This window comes from Oreochromis niloticus, linkage group LG19, assembly GCF_001858045.2.
Source record: "Oreochromis niloticus isolate F11D_XX linkage group LG19, O_niloticus_UMD_NMBU, whole genome shotgun sequence".
In the NCBI taxonomy this organism is placed as follows: domain Eukaryota; kingdom Metazoa; phylum Chordata; class Actinopteri; order Cichliformes; family Cichlidae; genus Oreochromis; species Oreochromis niloticus.
Window position 1 is genome coordinate 21,350,655 of NC_031983.2, and position 16,483 is coordinate 21,367,137.

Below are 16,483 nucleotides of genomic sequence, written 5' to 3' on the forward strand. Positions count from 1 at the left end.
CTGCATGAATCATAATGTTTAGAGCTATTTGTTATATTTTGTAACTTTGTAATACTTAATATTAGTAACAATTTAATTTAGTTCAGTTAGTTACTGTTCTTACGGTCTTGGAGCAACTGTGACCATTTAATTTTCTCTGGGATTAATAAAGTATTCAGATTCTGATGATTCTGATTAAACAGTTGAATAAAACTACCAAAAAGCACCATTTTGCTCTGCTTTTCCCCACTCGAGCATAAAGACACTCACTTGGCATAGGCCTTCTCCAGCAGGGCACTCCAGAACTCATTCCTCTCAGCGGACTTAGTGAAGACCAGCTGGTTGTTGAAAGTTGGGATGCGGTCATCGATGATGACATCCACCCAGTCACCATAACGCCAGAACTGATGAGCAGAAGGACATCACGAAGGAGAAACAATCCACAGAATCACGTATTAAACGGGAGGACAATGATATATTTAAAGTGTTGCCAGGAACCTGTTAAGTTGTGCGAATATTTTCTTTTTTAATCAACTCATCTTTAAATCTAAAATATGTCACAAATTAATGAAAAACATGGCTTGTATAGTCATCCACAGTGAAGTCTTAAAATTTCAAAATCTCCAATCATGTATGACTAAGATCAAACTCTCATAAAAAATAATGCATAATGTTCTACCATCAACTGCTGAATGCCTCATTATTTCCTTCATTAATCTTGATTTTACAAAGATGTATTGACAAAAGCCAAAATAAACTGGGGCACTGTGGAGAACATGAATAAAAAAGAATGGGAAATCTGAAGTTTTTAAAAATATACGCAAGTTTTTTAAGTTGATGTCAACACATTAGAGTCTTGCATCACCTTGGTGGACTTTGTTTGCAGTGTACTACTTTGCCTTCTGTGGATGCAGCTATGGACTGTGATCACTGGTGCTGATTTTGCAGTGATTTTCACTTGGATGCAGGGATTTCTCTTAATAACATTATGCACTGTAGAGAATAGAATCCTCAAATATTTCAGTTTAATTTGGATAAATATTGCTCTTAATTAGTATATTATTAATTCTCTCAATCAGCTCTCAGATCTTTTGCCCATTATTTTTGGCTGTGGTTCACATCTAATGCATGAATGGATGCAGGAATGAATGAATGTTGTGCATCAGTCATGCTAGGACCTGCACACTTTTCTTAATATGTGGTTTTATGCAAAGCATTTTGGGTGTCTTAAAGCGTTAAAGAGCTACACAAATATAGTTACTGTTATTATTAATAAAAATTTCAACCAAGGATATTGTTTGAATAATTTCAGGGTTGCAGGCGGGTGGCTCTGACCTGGAAGTGGAAGATTCCAGAATAACCTTCTGAAAAGCTTTGGTCCGGGGGAACCACACGGTACAGAAGCTTCTCATTCAGGGTGAGACAGGCAATAGCAGCCAGCAACCAGCAGTCACCTGGACACAGAAAATTACTTGTAATTATGTCTTTTGAAGCAGTTATTCCACTCCTAAATTTGATTTTAAAATCTTCTCCAGTGCAGTGAAAATTGTGAGAAAAAACCCCCTCAGCCTACATAAAGAACATGAAGTGAAATTTTGAAAATCAGATGAAACACAGACAGGAAATTCTCTCCTGAACATTTCTTGTTTTCCAGGAGTGAAAGATCTCTGCCGAGTGCTGATCTTTGTTTTTTGTTTTTTTTTGTCAGGTGTGTAGCAGGGTGTTAGCTGCGAAGGGCTGTGAACAATGTAAGTTTTTCAATGGTTAACAGTGTCTACCAGGACTTTTGTCCCGTTTGGACCCCTTTATTTGCTTTCTGAACAAAACAACAATGAGAAATGCTGCTGGCTGGATTCCCTTCCAAAAGAGTAAGCACAATATGGGGAGGCCACTGCAGGCTGAGAGGCCGTGTGGAGGGGATCGCTGGGATATTTTGCCACTCTGTTAATAAAGACTGTCACCGCAGACTGTGTTGGATCTGCTTTTGCCCCAATCCTGTCAAAAGTCAGATGCTGTCTGAGTAAAGTTTGCTAAAACGAAATTGAAATGAAGTCCCTCCCCTTTTCCCCCTTTGAATTGTATTAAAATGCTCACTTCACATAATAGAAATCACCTGGTATTGCCTGATGTTGTGATCTAATTGTGGGCCTAAAATTCCAGAGGAAGCGTAATTTACCTAGATCTCCCTGGCAGATATCTGTCCTACTGGCTCCTCCAACGATGAACTGAGGATTTTCACAGATTTCCTGCAGAAAATAAACACAAATAGTTTACTTTGGTTAAACAAGGAACAATAACTAGTCTTATAGCAGTTATGTATGTCTCTGAGTCATAAGGGTGTAGTATTCTCCACATACTGTGAACTTATCTGTATCTGCATGACTTATGTAACACCAATCTTATAAGAGAAAATAGACTAAAAAACATGAAACAGACTTAATCCCTCCCAGTTTGTTTGGGAATGCAGTAAATTCATCCCATTTCTTCCTGCTAAAAGGGAGTTTTTCCTTCCCACTGTCGCCAAGTGCTTGTGATTGTTGGGGTCTCTCTCCATTATTGTTGGGTCTTTACCTTACATTATAAAGAGCCTTGAGGCGACTGTTGTTGTGATTTGATGCTATATAAACAAAACTGAACTCAGTTTCTTCAAAGCTGAACATCTCCATCTGCATCTCCAGGTAAATTTCCACAGCAGCAAACACTTCTCACCATAAAATAATTCCTTTTTCAGGCCGGAAAAATACAGTTTCTCTTTGCAGCTTTCATTTGCTGTGTACCAAAAATAACGTCCCACCTCCCATGTGTCCATCCCCTCTTTATTTAACTTCAAAGTGCCTCTCCATGTGCCAACAGAGTCTCCCCTCCTACCTTGGGCCTCTTCCAGACGATGTTCTTGACCTTGTTGGACTTGTGTCCGAGCTCCTTGAAGCCCAAAGACTCCACAGTGGCCGGAAAAGTCTCATCCTCAAACAGGGTCTTCCTCTGAAGGAACTCCTGTTTGAGGGTGTTATAGTCCTGGCCGTTGAAGCGCAAGGGCTTGTTCAGAGATCCTTCCCCGTCTCTCCTCTCTCTTTCCCGGATCAACCGGTCGCAAAAAAAGCCAGATGGCGTATAAGGCATCTTGTCTCAGGCTTTTTTTTGGGAAAAAAAAAAACTGGCTTTTGCCACTTGTACTAAAGTCTTACAAGCCAAAAGGCCTGGCATAAATCCAAACAGCTAATATGTGATTGGCTCTCTCTTGGTGTGACGTCCCCCCCTTTCTTCGTCACAGAGTAGATTCAAACGCTTGGTGTGAAAGAGATGTTCACTTCACATGCATTCACCTTTGCATTACCATTCACACACACACATATGCACAGAAACTCGCATATCACGTAAACGTCCATTTGATGCATCCCCATTGGCCAAAGTGAACAATGATTTTTCCCCGGCAGTGGCGCTCCGATGCCATCATTGTTGGGTGACACAAAGGCCAGCGGGCCGCGACAGAGGGCATGTAAAGAGTGGTCCGTAGATGCCCTGCCTCAGCAGAAGGCATTCAATCCATTTAAACCTATTCTCAATGGAGCTCAGCATTGAGCAGTCTCAGCATAACTGGAGCAGGCTAACACTATGGACAGCCATCCGTTTTTAGCTCTGGTAGGAAAAGTAAAAACTCCATCTAATCACTTGGGTTTTGTTAAACAGAACAAATAACAAACAGAGCAGCCCATGCAACAACTTATCATAGTAATCTGGTGGAGATCCAGCAACAATAAAAGAGTTAGAAACATCAAAATCAGAAGCTGCACATTGCTATTTATTCAGTCAAGCTTTAGAATTAAAAATAACTTGTAATTCGTAATTGTTTAAAAATATTCAATAAAAATAAAAGATTGCATTTTTTAAAAATATTTGTCCTCACAGACCAGGATTCAGTCAGCAAAGCTCAGTCTATAGGGACAAGGCAGTATCAAGATAAAGTACAGTACTCAAAGAAAACCATGTGCCAACATGTAATCATAGGACAGTAGCATGAATGAAGTTAAATACAGAAATATTTTTATATAGTCACCTAATTTCAGGGTTCTTCTGATATCCTGACTGTTCTATAAATGTTTTTCCCCATTACTTTTTTTGTTGCTGGCAAATCTTTTGGATTTGGAGGCTAAGAGGACTCAAGACTAAACACTGATGTTTATATATATCCATGATCGCCACTGATTCTGCTATTGTGGTTCAGCTAAATTAAGAAGATAGGGCACTTAGGCTGTAGTTGATAAGATGTAACCTTTAAAAAATGGTGTATAAGCTACACTTTGTAACAAGAATTTAAAAATTTCAAAATGTACATGCAATGATTAAAAAATAACTATATTCTTCAAAGAAAAGCATCTATTCAGTGGATATCTCCAATATTTCCAAGTATTTAATTTTTTAATTTATAATTATTTTTATTTCTAATTGCATCTGAACCACTGAAAACAGGAGACTGTTTATAAAAACAGCTGTGATTCTTTAGTAGTTAATGCAATCTATGTAAATAACGGCACAAATTTCAGAAGCGTGTACACTTTGAGTCCATATTTATCACATGACCACAATTTCAATAGGTTATGGTAAACAGAAAAAAACAGGATTTATCTCAGTGTCCAAAGATTTATGGATATTATTTTAAAAAGTGATTACAATTTTGTGAAGATTTTGTTTGGAGCACAGAAATGAGCATATGCTCTGAATGCCATCAGTGTCCACAAACAATTATCAATTTATTTTTCAATCAAATGTATTCAGACAAGTTCTGTAGTTGACAGTTATTGAAATGGGTAATTTAACTGGACGTTTTCTTAGTAGGATGAAGAAATTCAGATGAAGGAACTCAATCACTGACATATCCACAATCATCGTATCTGTATTTCCCAATCCATCGCCACTTTGAGGTTTACACTGTTCACAGTCAGCGTGCAGCAGGTTTCCATGTACTGAAATGCAGCTGAAATGTCCTTAGCACCTGGTGATAAAAGGAAAACGGGTGATGCTTTACCTTTTTTAGTTTTTTTTAAATCGATACACAGATTAGGGAACAAATTCCTCAGATTCCAAATGTTTTCGTTACAGCTTTCTTTTCTCCTTTGGAGTAATTAAAGCATACACTCAAACCATCTTCATGGCATGGATTCAACAAGGTTCCTGTGCAATCTGTTACCTATGTAAACTCATTTATATCTCCCGTGTGCTGCCCGGGTTTGTTTTCTTTTTATTCCTTCTGCAGATATTTTACTTTTTGGTCAAGTCTGATCAGCTTTAAAGTTTGCCTTTTGTTAAATTATTCAGTCAATGTTGTTGTGCATTTGTTTCCTCTAACCCTTATACTCTTTCTACCCCTGTAGCCATCACAGATGCTGTCGTCTGAACTGTGCATTTGATAACACAACACATGGGTCTACTCCTCTGTCATGCCGAGGATACAATACATGAATTTCAAATACAGACTCATTAGACAGGACAGTTTTCCCATTTGCCACAATCCATTTTAAATGAGCTTGGAGACAGAAATTGAAGCAACATTACTAAATATTTAATGTCTTTTTTTCTTTACATGGCAGAAATGTAACTTCTATTTCTGGATGTAGTGAAAAAAAATTGGTGACACCACTAGCTAATAGCAACTGGGTTATTTGTCTTTGGACTTGACCAATAGATTATCTGAGTATTTTAATGCTATTATTGATTTCACATTTCCCACCTATTTGCAATTTTACCTATAAAAACATACGATTTTTAAGTGTTCGTGCAATCTGGTACCTTTTTATGTACTGTTTTTATCACAGGATGAGATTTGTGAAAAAAAGACACAGAAGACAAACGTAACATTACAACCAGTCTAACATGCCAAAATGAACTCCCCAGTGCTATTTAACCTCCATGTTTAATATGAAATTATGTCAAAATGCAACAGCTCAAAATGCTGCTAGTTTTAAAAAATAGATACATATTTTGCTCCAGATTGTTAGATTCCTGTTATAGTTTGTTTTGCTGACAGACAGCATCACCTCGCTCTCTTTTACCCACATCTGCAAATCTCAGGGAAGGAAGTGACCCTGTCCCATAGATGTGATCCTGATATTAGCAGCAGGTTTTTGGAGTTTAAAAGTCATTAATTTTGTGAAAATGACCCCCACTGTCACGTGTTTTACAGCATCATGGGCCGCAAATTCTAACTTGTGAGGTATTCAGTGAGTTACAGTCAGGTTAGGACTGATGTTTTTCAACAGTTGCACAATCAGCTCTAAAGCCAACAACCCCTCCACATAAGTTTTCTTTAGAGACAAATTTACAGGGAGGATCACGGGACATCAAAAAGTTGAAAGAAGAAGTTTCAAATCTCAGTTCTGTTGTATATTAATGTTAACATGTCAAATGCCAAATTTGCTGTTGTGGGATCAGGATTGCTGAAAGTGAATTTCCAATTTTATTGTTTGTGTCGTTGACTGACGCAGGGGGGGATACTTTTTTCTCCCCACCAGGGATAAAAATAATTTAACCTAGGCAGGGACATGGAGAATATCATACTACTGACCTTTCATCAGTTAATCTAATTAGTTAATGGGTGTTTTTATTCTTGCATGAAACAACTTTTTTGTCTTTTGTTGTCCTGCGTCTCAACTTTTTGAAACATCAAATATAAAATGAGCAAATGTTGTTCACAAAAAAACTTTATCAACTGAAATACGTTAATAACTTAAAAGTGCATTTGCTTTCTTTTTGCTTTTTTGGTTATTTTTCTAGAATAACCTGGTTTCATTTACTAAAATAATGTGTGTGTGTACCACAGGGAGTAAACCTGCAGAACATGCATGCAGAGGAATATAGTAAACTAAACAGACAACAGGAAGGCAGCAGGAAAGGTCGGGTGCTAAATATCGTTTTACTGTTTACAGGCCACAACTTACTTCAGTGGCAATAAAATCCAATTGCATTCAAGGACAATAAAATGCATTCTTAAGGTAAGAAACAGGCAAATTATTTACTGATGTTAAAAACACACATTCATAAACAGACATATCTCAAAAGCCACCCAACATGACGCACAATAACTGCATGTGTTGTTTGACGGTGGTTGTTTTGGAGGCTTGTTCTCTGGAGTCATGCTGGTATAAGTGGGTGTTTCTTTTATTGTGAATGTCAGTTATCCATAAACCTTACATCAATGCCAGATCTCCTTACCTGATGCATGCACAATCACTGCGGACGGTTTGCTCTTGACCCCCAGGATGGTGACCGACTGTATGACTGTATTACAGTCAAATGTTCCTTCTTCACCGGCAGGACTGAGACAAGCAGCACCAACAACAGTAAATCATATTGTCATGAGTTATTCTTCTTAAAAATATTTAATGTTATTTTTAAAATGACAAACAGTCTCTCTTTTTCACACGTGGCATAAAACTGGAGCCCATCTTGGAAGTGTGAATGTGACTCACCGGCAGAGCAGACGGCCTGACAGCATGCTGAACCTGCGCAGACAGAAGGCCTTTCTGTCACGGTATCTGAACGAGTGGCCGTCATCCAGGTACAACTCACCATCAGCAGTGCCCTGTGGAGAGAGGAGATTGCAGTCAGGGCTTTGCTAATTAAAAGATGCAAATGTCACAATTTGCATAAAAAGTTCCCAGTAGTTGTAGCTTAAAGATTTGGCATGATAAAAACTCAATTTTAATAAGTATTAGTTTACCTCCAAACTTTTGAGCAGGCACTGAAATAAACCTGTATACAGTAACAGACAGCTTCTACATTAATTAGCAATGTTGTATACAAACAGTTTAGACATGTGCAATTTCTTTCCAAAAGGCTGAAATTATATCAGTGAAATGAGCCAAAGGCAACAAGTTGATACATTACACACAGTCCTATTCTGAATTTGGTTAATTACATAAAATAATGCATTTAAATAAATCCTTACTAGCCTGCATCTAGTTAATTGACTGATATGCACAAGTCTCTGATGAAACACATTGGATAATATTATGAATATGAAGTAAACGCAGACAGTTTAGCAAACATGTGTACATCAGTGAATTAATTGTGAACAAATACATGATCATTTTTGATGAAAATTAGTGAATCTGAATAATTGTTCTGTTATTAGTATAACTATGTGAGACTGTAAAATCATGATTTTAAAATTAAGTTAAATATTAATAAATAAAAGTGACCTGGACAACTGAATGAAATAAGTTTAAAAAAGACAAATATTTACAATTTATAAATATAAAAAAACAATTTCCATTCCATTTCCATTCTCTTTTACTCAGATAACTGTAACTAAAGTTTTGAATCATGACTGAAAGATATTTATGAATTTCTCACTGAAATACATAGAACAGACTGACTGATCTGTATTTCTAGTAGTCATGACATATAATTTGTTATAGGTCGTTGTGGAAAATTTAGATCGACCACATGGTAAGTGGTATGACTGTTTCTGCCAATGAAAAAAACCTTTTTTTCCCAACCATAAGTCAGAATTTCATGTCATTATCTCACATTTTTGACTTGTTAACTTAAACTTTTGAGAAAATAACTGTAAATTCCAAGTGGTTAAGTTGAAATTTTGAGACAATAACCCCAAATTTTGACTTATTGTTGGCAAAAATGTTTTGGTTTTTTTTCAACAGCAGAAAAAAGCTTCCATAAAAATCTGGACAACTACTTATAAAGAGCTTGTGGTCCACAAACGTTTGGCACCCTCTGGTGGAATTGTTTCTATACAGCAATCTGGACCCCAAAGAACAACCTCAGGAAAAAACTCAATACATCTGTAACCACTGCAACTGAAACATACTGGAATCAATATTAGAAAAAAAGGGACAACAGAAAGCCCACAGATTAAATCTTTGTGTGAAATTCAGAGAGCGAAATTCAGGCTCATAGAAAAAACTAAAGTTTTCTCAGTATGGAAATGCCATCCAGTCAGTGTAGGATTCCACTATCCTGCACGAGTTACCTGAGAGTTTAAAGCCACAGTAACAGAGAGGGGGAGCTGCCGAAGCTCAGCTGTGCAGGAGCAACTTCCTACTGATCTGCAGACCACCGAGCCACCGCGCTGGAATACTGGAACCTGAGCAAAGGAAACATCAGAGTCAACTGACAGATAACAGATCATCTGACTTTATAAAAATAACACACGTAAAATAGTCGTCTAAACTTACTGTGTCCAGGGTGACAGGAAGACTCAGAGTCCTGCCTCCGTTGTATACCAGTGAAGAATGGATGTCATACCAAATCTAAAACAGACAAAAATGTGAATAACATCCACAATCAAGTGTAACATGACAATATTGAAATATATATAAGACAGTACATCGTCAGATCCAGGAAGTAAGACTTTGATTTCTTGGATGCCTGGTTCAGTTACAGGACAGGCCAGCAGTGCTCCTCCTACATAAAATGAAGCAAAGTTTAACTAAGAAAAAATGAAAGTGCAATAATTCCAGGGTACAAAGAGAAATCATGCGAAGATGAAAAGTTTTTTATCACCAAGCATGTACTGGCTGTCCACACTGAAGGTGCTCTCTTCTTCTGGGAACTCCACCCACAGAGGTCTGTATAGTTTTGAATAGAATTAGAGGCCACATCCAAGTTAAACTAGCTTTAAAATGAGAGCCTTATAAAGTGAACATTAAGAGCATGATCTCGTCTTCACAGATGTAATAATGACTAAGTTAACAGAGGTGTAGTTGCAGCTGCTATATTTGAACAGTAGATAGGACTAGGACTAACCTGAGTGGAGGCAACGCAGACGTGTGAGCCTGGTGAAACAGTGTGTACCAATAAGGCAGCAGACTGTACCTGAGAACAGACAAAATGGACTCTGGATTATGAGATCGTCAGACAATAAGCATTTCACCAAAGGCAGAAGAAACTAATGAAACATATTATATTTGTATCTTGTCCCTCATGTTGACATTTACTTTAAAGCTACGGTATATACACTATCACCACTAGAGGTCAGCAGGTTGCAGCCCGAAATCAACTCTCAATTCAAATGCATTTATCCTAGCTACAGTGGCTGCTGTAGGACAAACATGTTTTAGTCAACCAAGAGAGACTGTCTTTGAACTGGATCTAACATTGTTTTTGATTCACCGAGTGTCACATCCCAATAATGTTTTTCACAACCCGTCCTCTAAAGCAGCAGACCAGCCTTTAAGGTGTCGTGGATAAATACAACAAAATAAAATGATACGACCAAGAAGAAGCTTCTCGGATGAGAGGTGAAACGTCTTCAAGCAACTTAAAGAAGTCCAGACGCTTTTTTCTTTGCAAACTCCTTGGATACGACCAAGACAAAAACTGTGGTATTTTGTAAATATAATAATAAACTTGAATTCACTGTGTAATTGTGTAACTTTATTATCAGCGTCCTCCTGAAATGTGCCAACAACATCGAGAGTAACATCCTCCTCTCTGCCCCTTAATGCTCTCTGGTCGCTATGGTAATGCATAAATAGTTCTTTCAAAATAAGACACAACTACAACACGGGAAAAGACCCAAGGAAACCGAGTTAACGATAAAAACCCTGAGAACCATAAATTTCACACCTGAACCTCAACTCTCGCGGCCCGGTACCAAACGACTCACGGATCGGTACCGGTCCATGGCCCAGGGGTTGGGGACCGCTGCTCTAAAGGTTATGTTCAATCTATACATGGTGTTCAAGTAACTGACACTGACACCTCTCTAGCAGTACCTTTGTTGGATTACAGTGCGGATTGCTGCAGTCACCTCGTCCCCAAAAAGCCAAGGTTCCCGACGGTTTGTCACATTTGCAGAGTGACCGCGGAAAAATGGCTGCAGGGCACCCGCCTGGTACCAGCGCACCAGTAACTCTGGCTCTGGGTCCTGGATGAACCCACCAACATCAGCTGAAACACCAAAAATAGAGAGTAATGATAAACAGCAGCACATGACAATATGCAGTAATATATCCCATACTTACTGAATATATAAGCAACTACTTATACTTGTACTTCAGTAATATCTCTGCACCAACAAAAGAAAATTACACGTTGGCTGAAACAGAAGGATTAACATCTCCGTCTGACTAGTCAATAATAATTCTGTTTTGTGTTTAAATAATTTAATCCATAAACAATAATGTCCTCACCTCCACAAAACGCTATGCCTGCCAAGCTCAGGGACAACACCATTGGAACTGAGATCTTCAGATACTCCCAGTTGGCAACATTATCACCAGTCCACACTGCTCCTGTATCCCAAACAAAGCCAATTACAACAAATGGCACAGTTAAGCATGGATATGTGGAAATATGGAGAGGATGGAAGCATTTTCATTTTCCCATTTAAATAGCTCACCAAGTCTCTGTGACCCTGCAAAGAAAGAGCGCGAGAGGACGAACGGTCTCTCTAAGCCACCCGAACGTGTGATTAGACCTTCCACTGTCGCCATGTGCTGTTAAATAAAAATATTTTTTTAGTTATTTTATTTTTATTATACAGAATAGGCTTGGAGGCTTTACTCTTTAAACACTGTCTTCACAACTTAACTACTCTGGATGTTGATTTGTACTTTTAGACTTACTTGAAAGACAAAATAAAATTTTTCCATCAAGAGAAGAAAAACAGATTTTTTGTGGTTAAAGTAACAAAACACTGCAGTTCTTTTAGATCCTTTACATCCTAGGTCCTTTAAGAGATTGGTTACCTGGTAAAAACCATACAGGTTGTGTAAATCTCTGTGTTCCCAGTCCCCACAATGCACTGCATCCTTTGGCATCGTCAGCTCTGGGCCGCTGAACACAGATGGTTCGTTCATATCGTTCCACACAAACAACAAAGGTGTCGATCCCTGTATCATAAATAAACACCATCACTACCGTGTCCTGAGCAGACAATCTTAGTATTAAGTGGACAAAAAACAAATAATATGAGATGAAATCTTTGTCAAGGACTAAAGTATTAAATTAATTAAGATGCTTTTAAAATGTTTCATTTTATTTCACGGGTACCACAACATAAGAAGAAAACACAGCTTAATTATTCTTCAGCCTTTTGCTGCTCTGCTCTGGTCCTGAGTAGCTTTGCATTATGCATCGTTTCTGTTTAAATATGGCTGATCCCTTCTGAGCCTTACTTTGTATTTATCCAAGCTGAAGCATCTGGAGTACCATGCTCGAGTAGCTGAGCTGCTGAAATCAAGGTAGGAGGATTCACCTGTAAGGGAAGTGAACATAACTCCAGTTACAAAGAAGATGCATATGACAACATCATACGTACACATCAAGTACATACAGCGTCTATTAAAGTGGACCTTGATGCTTTTTATTCTTTTTATTTATTCTTGGACTGTACTGTAGAGTATCTTTGCATGATCAACAGTATAAAAAAATCATATTTATCTTATTCTGGACCTTGGTGCAGCCAACATGTTAACATAGGCTTTTCAAACAGTAGATTTTTCAGATTACCTGGCCAACATGAGCCCTTAAAGATCTGTCCCTCTCTGTCCTTGACAAAGTGCCCTCCGTCTCTGGCCTCACAGTAGAGGGACCAAGAAGGATCAACCTTAATGTGTGGATCACTTATAATGACCAGCTGAAGAAATATAACAGAAAACATCTTAACGTATCAAAGCAAAACAATTTCTCTAGATGATGCATGTTTTGCACTGTAAAACTGACCTTCCTGTTTTTCTTCTCCAGGTGCTGCTGCAGCTTGGCTGGTTCAGGGAAATGAACAGGATCCCAGGTAAAGTACCGCTTCCCATCTGTGTGCTCAATGTCCAGCCAGATGACATCGTAAGGAATACTGTGGCGATCAAATCCAGCATCCACAGACTTCACGTCAGCTTCATCAATGTAGTTCCAGCGGCACTGGTGGTACCCGAGGGCAAACAGAGGGGGCAGGGCTTGATATCCTGACACAGGGAGGACAGACAAGTAAAGTTTGAGTCTTTGAGAGCTTAATTTTATTTTTTATTTTTGGATAACATAATTTCAGAGCCACATTCTCACCCGTCAGCTGAGCATACTGGGCGAAAAGTTGCTGTGGACTGGGCCCAAGCAGAACCATGCAGTCAATCATACCACTTTCTGAAAGCCAGTGGACATCAGTCTGTGGTTCAGCCCGCCTCCGTTTAACTGGAGGGGTTTTATCATCCTGTGCGAGACAGAGGGTTACTGAGCAGTAGAAAAGTGTCTTTTTGCTTCATAGGCACTGTAAAATACAGACAGCACAGAAACAAAAGTCACCTGATGGTCAGAAGGGGAGTACTGAATGTTTATAAAAGTCTCAGACGCATTCAGCCAAAATACACCCAGAGTCCTGTCTGGCTTGTGGGCCACCATCAATGGCACAGATCCATACAGTCCGAGACGACTGTACAGTGGATAGGCAAAAACATCCAAGTTGTACAGCCGGTAAGGCTCACCATCTCTGTGAAAGGACACACATTGTTTAAAAATTGTCAACTCTCTCGCCTGCCTGCAGGATGCACAGATAAATTACACTCTTACAAATGAAGACACAAACACCATCGCGTGTACCTCGTGTCTCTGAGCTGCAAGTTGTCTGCGTGTTGGGGTAGACCATACACATGCCTGAACCCATGAAGACAGAGGTCTGCTCCAATGCTGCTGGGACCTGAAGGTGCACAACATATGTCTCTCAGTATAAAGTTTAGAAGTACACTCTGTTCCTTGATTATTAAGCTCTGTAAATGTACACCTGCCTGTAATTTATGATCATAAAAATGTGAACGCAGTACACCAAACTGAGATAGTAGCTGGTAAAATATTTAAGTAGAGGCACAAACCATTAGCCTTGATATCCACAAACTGCTTGAATGTCTCCTTCCATAATGAACTTTTCCGCTTGTCTTGAAGCTGAAATAAAAGCAAAAAAGAACAATGGCATTCACAGACCTGATTAAGCTTCAAAATTAAGCTGTAGTTTCAGATGTGCTTCTATTTTCTTACCTCGCTACCATGACATGTGGCCCAGCAGAAGAATGCAGAATAAAGAAAAGAAATGCAGTTAACTATATAATATAAACAATTATCTGCTGCACATCTGTTTCCTGCAAATCTCACCTGGGTCGATGCTGCAATCTCTCAAACCACAGTTTGTCCTTAGAGTTGAACGTGACCATCACTTCCTGCTCACACAGGATCTCCAGTCGGAAAGGAGAATGCCACACACGGAGCTGATAACATCCGGAAGACCAAGAAAGCGTGACTGAGTCCTTAGTCTGTTTCTCCACTGTTAATCTACCAAAGGATGAGCAGTAAAGGTCAACTAATTTCGAGGTGCAGCAATCCTACGAGTTAAAACTTTATCTATAAACTTGTCTTTTATTGATATGAACAATTAATAATTTCTGTCACAACAGAAGAAGTTCTTAGACTGTCAGAAATACTAAAGGGGACTGGATTTTAAAGAAGTAACATGACACCCTAATAGAAAAATGATACATCGCTTACTGTTCACACTGTGGTTCCCCGGGTAACACATCTGGAACTCGATAGCGTGCCTTAATAGGCTGAAATTCATCTATTGTTATCCTTACAATGCCGTGTTTGGACGGGGACAAAGAAAGAAGCAGCCTGGTCTGTGAAAAGAGTAAGCTTATAAAAAAAGAACTCTTCTTCAAGTGTCATTCACAATTGTGGGCATAATCAAAGGTCAAAACATTGATCTGTGCAGTCTAAATGATGTTTAAACTTGATTAAAGAAACTTTTTAAAAGTAACACTAACCTGTGAGTCTGCTTCCACCAATTCAAAACGTGCCCCCTTCTCTGTGAGCACCATGGTGTCCAAAAGAGCCTGATGCTGCATGTTTGGACCCTGGATCTGCCGCCTTAAAAGCAAGCAAAAATAAACATCAGTGATGAGATTCAAATACTTTTCAATTTTAGAGGGGTTTTAGAGTTAGACCAGATTATTACGCTTACTTAGAAAATTCATCTCTTTGTATTTGAGCCACACTCCAAATTCATTCTAGTAAGCTACCTTTTAAAAACAGTTTAAACATTTCTGTTTAATCAGGGATTTTACTGGTATTCTGTATTATTGTAGGGTACTTAACTTACAAAATAAAACGCCTCGGGGTGAATTTTCCTGTGATTTGACATTTTAAAATTGAATTTAAACGTTTGTATTAGCTTTCATTGTGTTTCAACATGGTTCTCTATTGATATTAATTATTTTTAATAGTCCTTTGCAACGGTAAATAAATAAACGTGACTTACTTAATTGCTTAGACTTAATTACTTAGACACTGGCTCAAGTCCAACAAAACACAATAAAATCACTTTAACTGTGCGGATGTCCAACACACCTGTAAAAAGCAACATCACTGCTCTTCTTGAACTTGCCTTCCCCCTCAACATTAGGGATAACACTAGAAGAGAAGCAAAAATAAAGTGAAATACACACACTTATACACGTAGACCAAGGTGTTCAAGACAATTGGGGCATGGAAAGCACTTTTTAAAAGATAAAGTATCTAAAATGGTGGTTAAACTGTAACCTGACTGTGCACACATATATAAAAGTCACAAACTTCCCATAATTCAAATATTGCCAAGCACCTTTCAGTGACCTAAACAACAGCTGCCGTGTATTTGATAATAACTACACAGTAACTACATGATTGTCCTACTTTATGTTGCTTTCGTCATATAGGTTCATTGTGAAATGTCAAAGGTCAACATAAGAGAGTGGTCTTTGCAACAGAGCGGCTGAAAACAGCATGTTTATATACCCATATGTCAGTACCTAGCAAGGGTTTGGCTCACTTCCGCCATTTCACGCAGACATAAGACAAAACCTTCGGTCCTTTACAGTCGGGGTGGTCTCCGTGTTTGAGCACAGCTACATTTGTTTTCTGTTTAAACCAGGAAGAGCTTCCTGACAGTTTCAACTCGGGAAACAACACGTAGAGAAAAATTCTGCCTCAAGATACCGCTACGTACGTCAACCTTCATTTCCGGTTTGGATTTCCAAAATAAATCCCCCACTGAAGCGAACAGGCCTCTCTTCCTGGAGGTATGTGGTTTATGTTATTTTGCACAAATAAAAATAATAAATAAATAATAATAATAATTGAAAAATACAGTTATTTAAAGCCAAAAAAGAAGACAAAAATATAATAATTGAATTTATCTAAACAAACCTATAGAATTTGATTTTTAAATCTTGTGCTTACAAATCATTTATTATTTATATTGATTAAAGATGGATTATTAAAGTATTTATAATTGTTGTTTTACAAGTCGAGATGGAGGTCTTCCAAGTATAACTGCCAAGTTATGCCAAGGTTGTGGTGCATGTTAGAATAAGGCTTATTTATCCAGCTCTGTTGGTAGGAGAATACTAAGTATTGCGTATGAATAAGAAATTCATTATTATCCAACAATTTCTGTGGTATCATAGTTACATTTTTTAAAATATATATAATTGAATTAGTTTTGGGAGTTTCATTCATTTGTGTTTTTAAA

At 38.2% G+C, this 16,483-nt stretch overlaps 2 protein-coding genes across 3 annotated transcripts in view; both read right to left on the reverse strand.

Annotated features, from left to right (window-relative positions):
• The window catches only part of capn3a (calpain 3a, (p94)), a 13,641-nt gene extending 10,199 nt beyond the window's left edge, over positions 1-3,442 (reverse strand). The window contains exons 1-4 of one of the 2 annotated variants that reach the window (XM_005477401.3): positions 2,848-3,442; positions 2,156-2,225; positions 1,315-1,433; positions 250-383 (exon numbers count right to left, since the gene is read on the reverse strand). In XM_005477401.3, coding sequence (XP_005477458.1) covers positions 250-383; positions 1,315-1,433; positions 2,156-2,225; positions 2,848-3,099 — 575 coding nt within the window. In that variant the 5' untranslated portion in view covers positions 3,100-3,442. The remainder of the gene's footprint in view (positions 1-249; positions 384-1,314; positions 1,434-2,155; positions 2,226-2,847) is intronic. The other variant, XM_005477402.3, reaches the window with a different exon arrangement.
• A 315-nt stretch (positions 3,443-3,757) lies between these two features.
• ganc (glucosidase, alpha; neutral C) lies at positions 3,758-15,980 on the reverse strand. The gene is made up of 25 exons (XM_005477403.4): positions 15,762-15,980; positions 15,322-15,384; positions 14,739-14,841; positions 14,464-14,591; positions 14,074-14,250; positions 13,960-13,963; positions 13,797-13,866; positions 13,528-13,624; positions 13,234-13,417; positions 12,997-13,141; positions 12,664-12,899; positions 12,451-12,577; positions 12,117-12,196; positions 11,688-11,831; positions 11,339-11,435; positions 11,130-11,231; positions 10,713-10,887; positions 9,742-9,810; positions 9,499-9,563; positions 9,323-9,399; positions 9,171-9,245; positions 8,966-9,079; positions 7,443-7,555; positions 7,186-7,289; positions 3,758-4,969 (listed from the first exon to the last, which is right to left on the reverse strand). The coding sequence occupies exons 1-25, from the start codon at positions 15,788-15,790 to the stop codon at positions 4,860-4,862; spliced, it is 2,688 nt and encodes an 895-aa protein (XP_005477460.1). The 5' UTR covers positions 15,791-15,980; the 3' UTR covers positions 3,758-4,859.
• Positions 15,981-16,483: the final 503 nt, after the last annotated feature.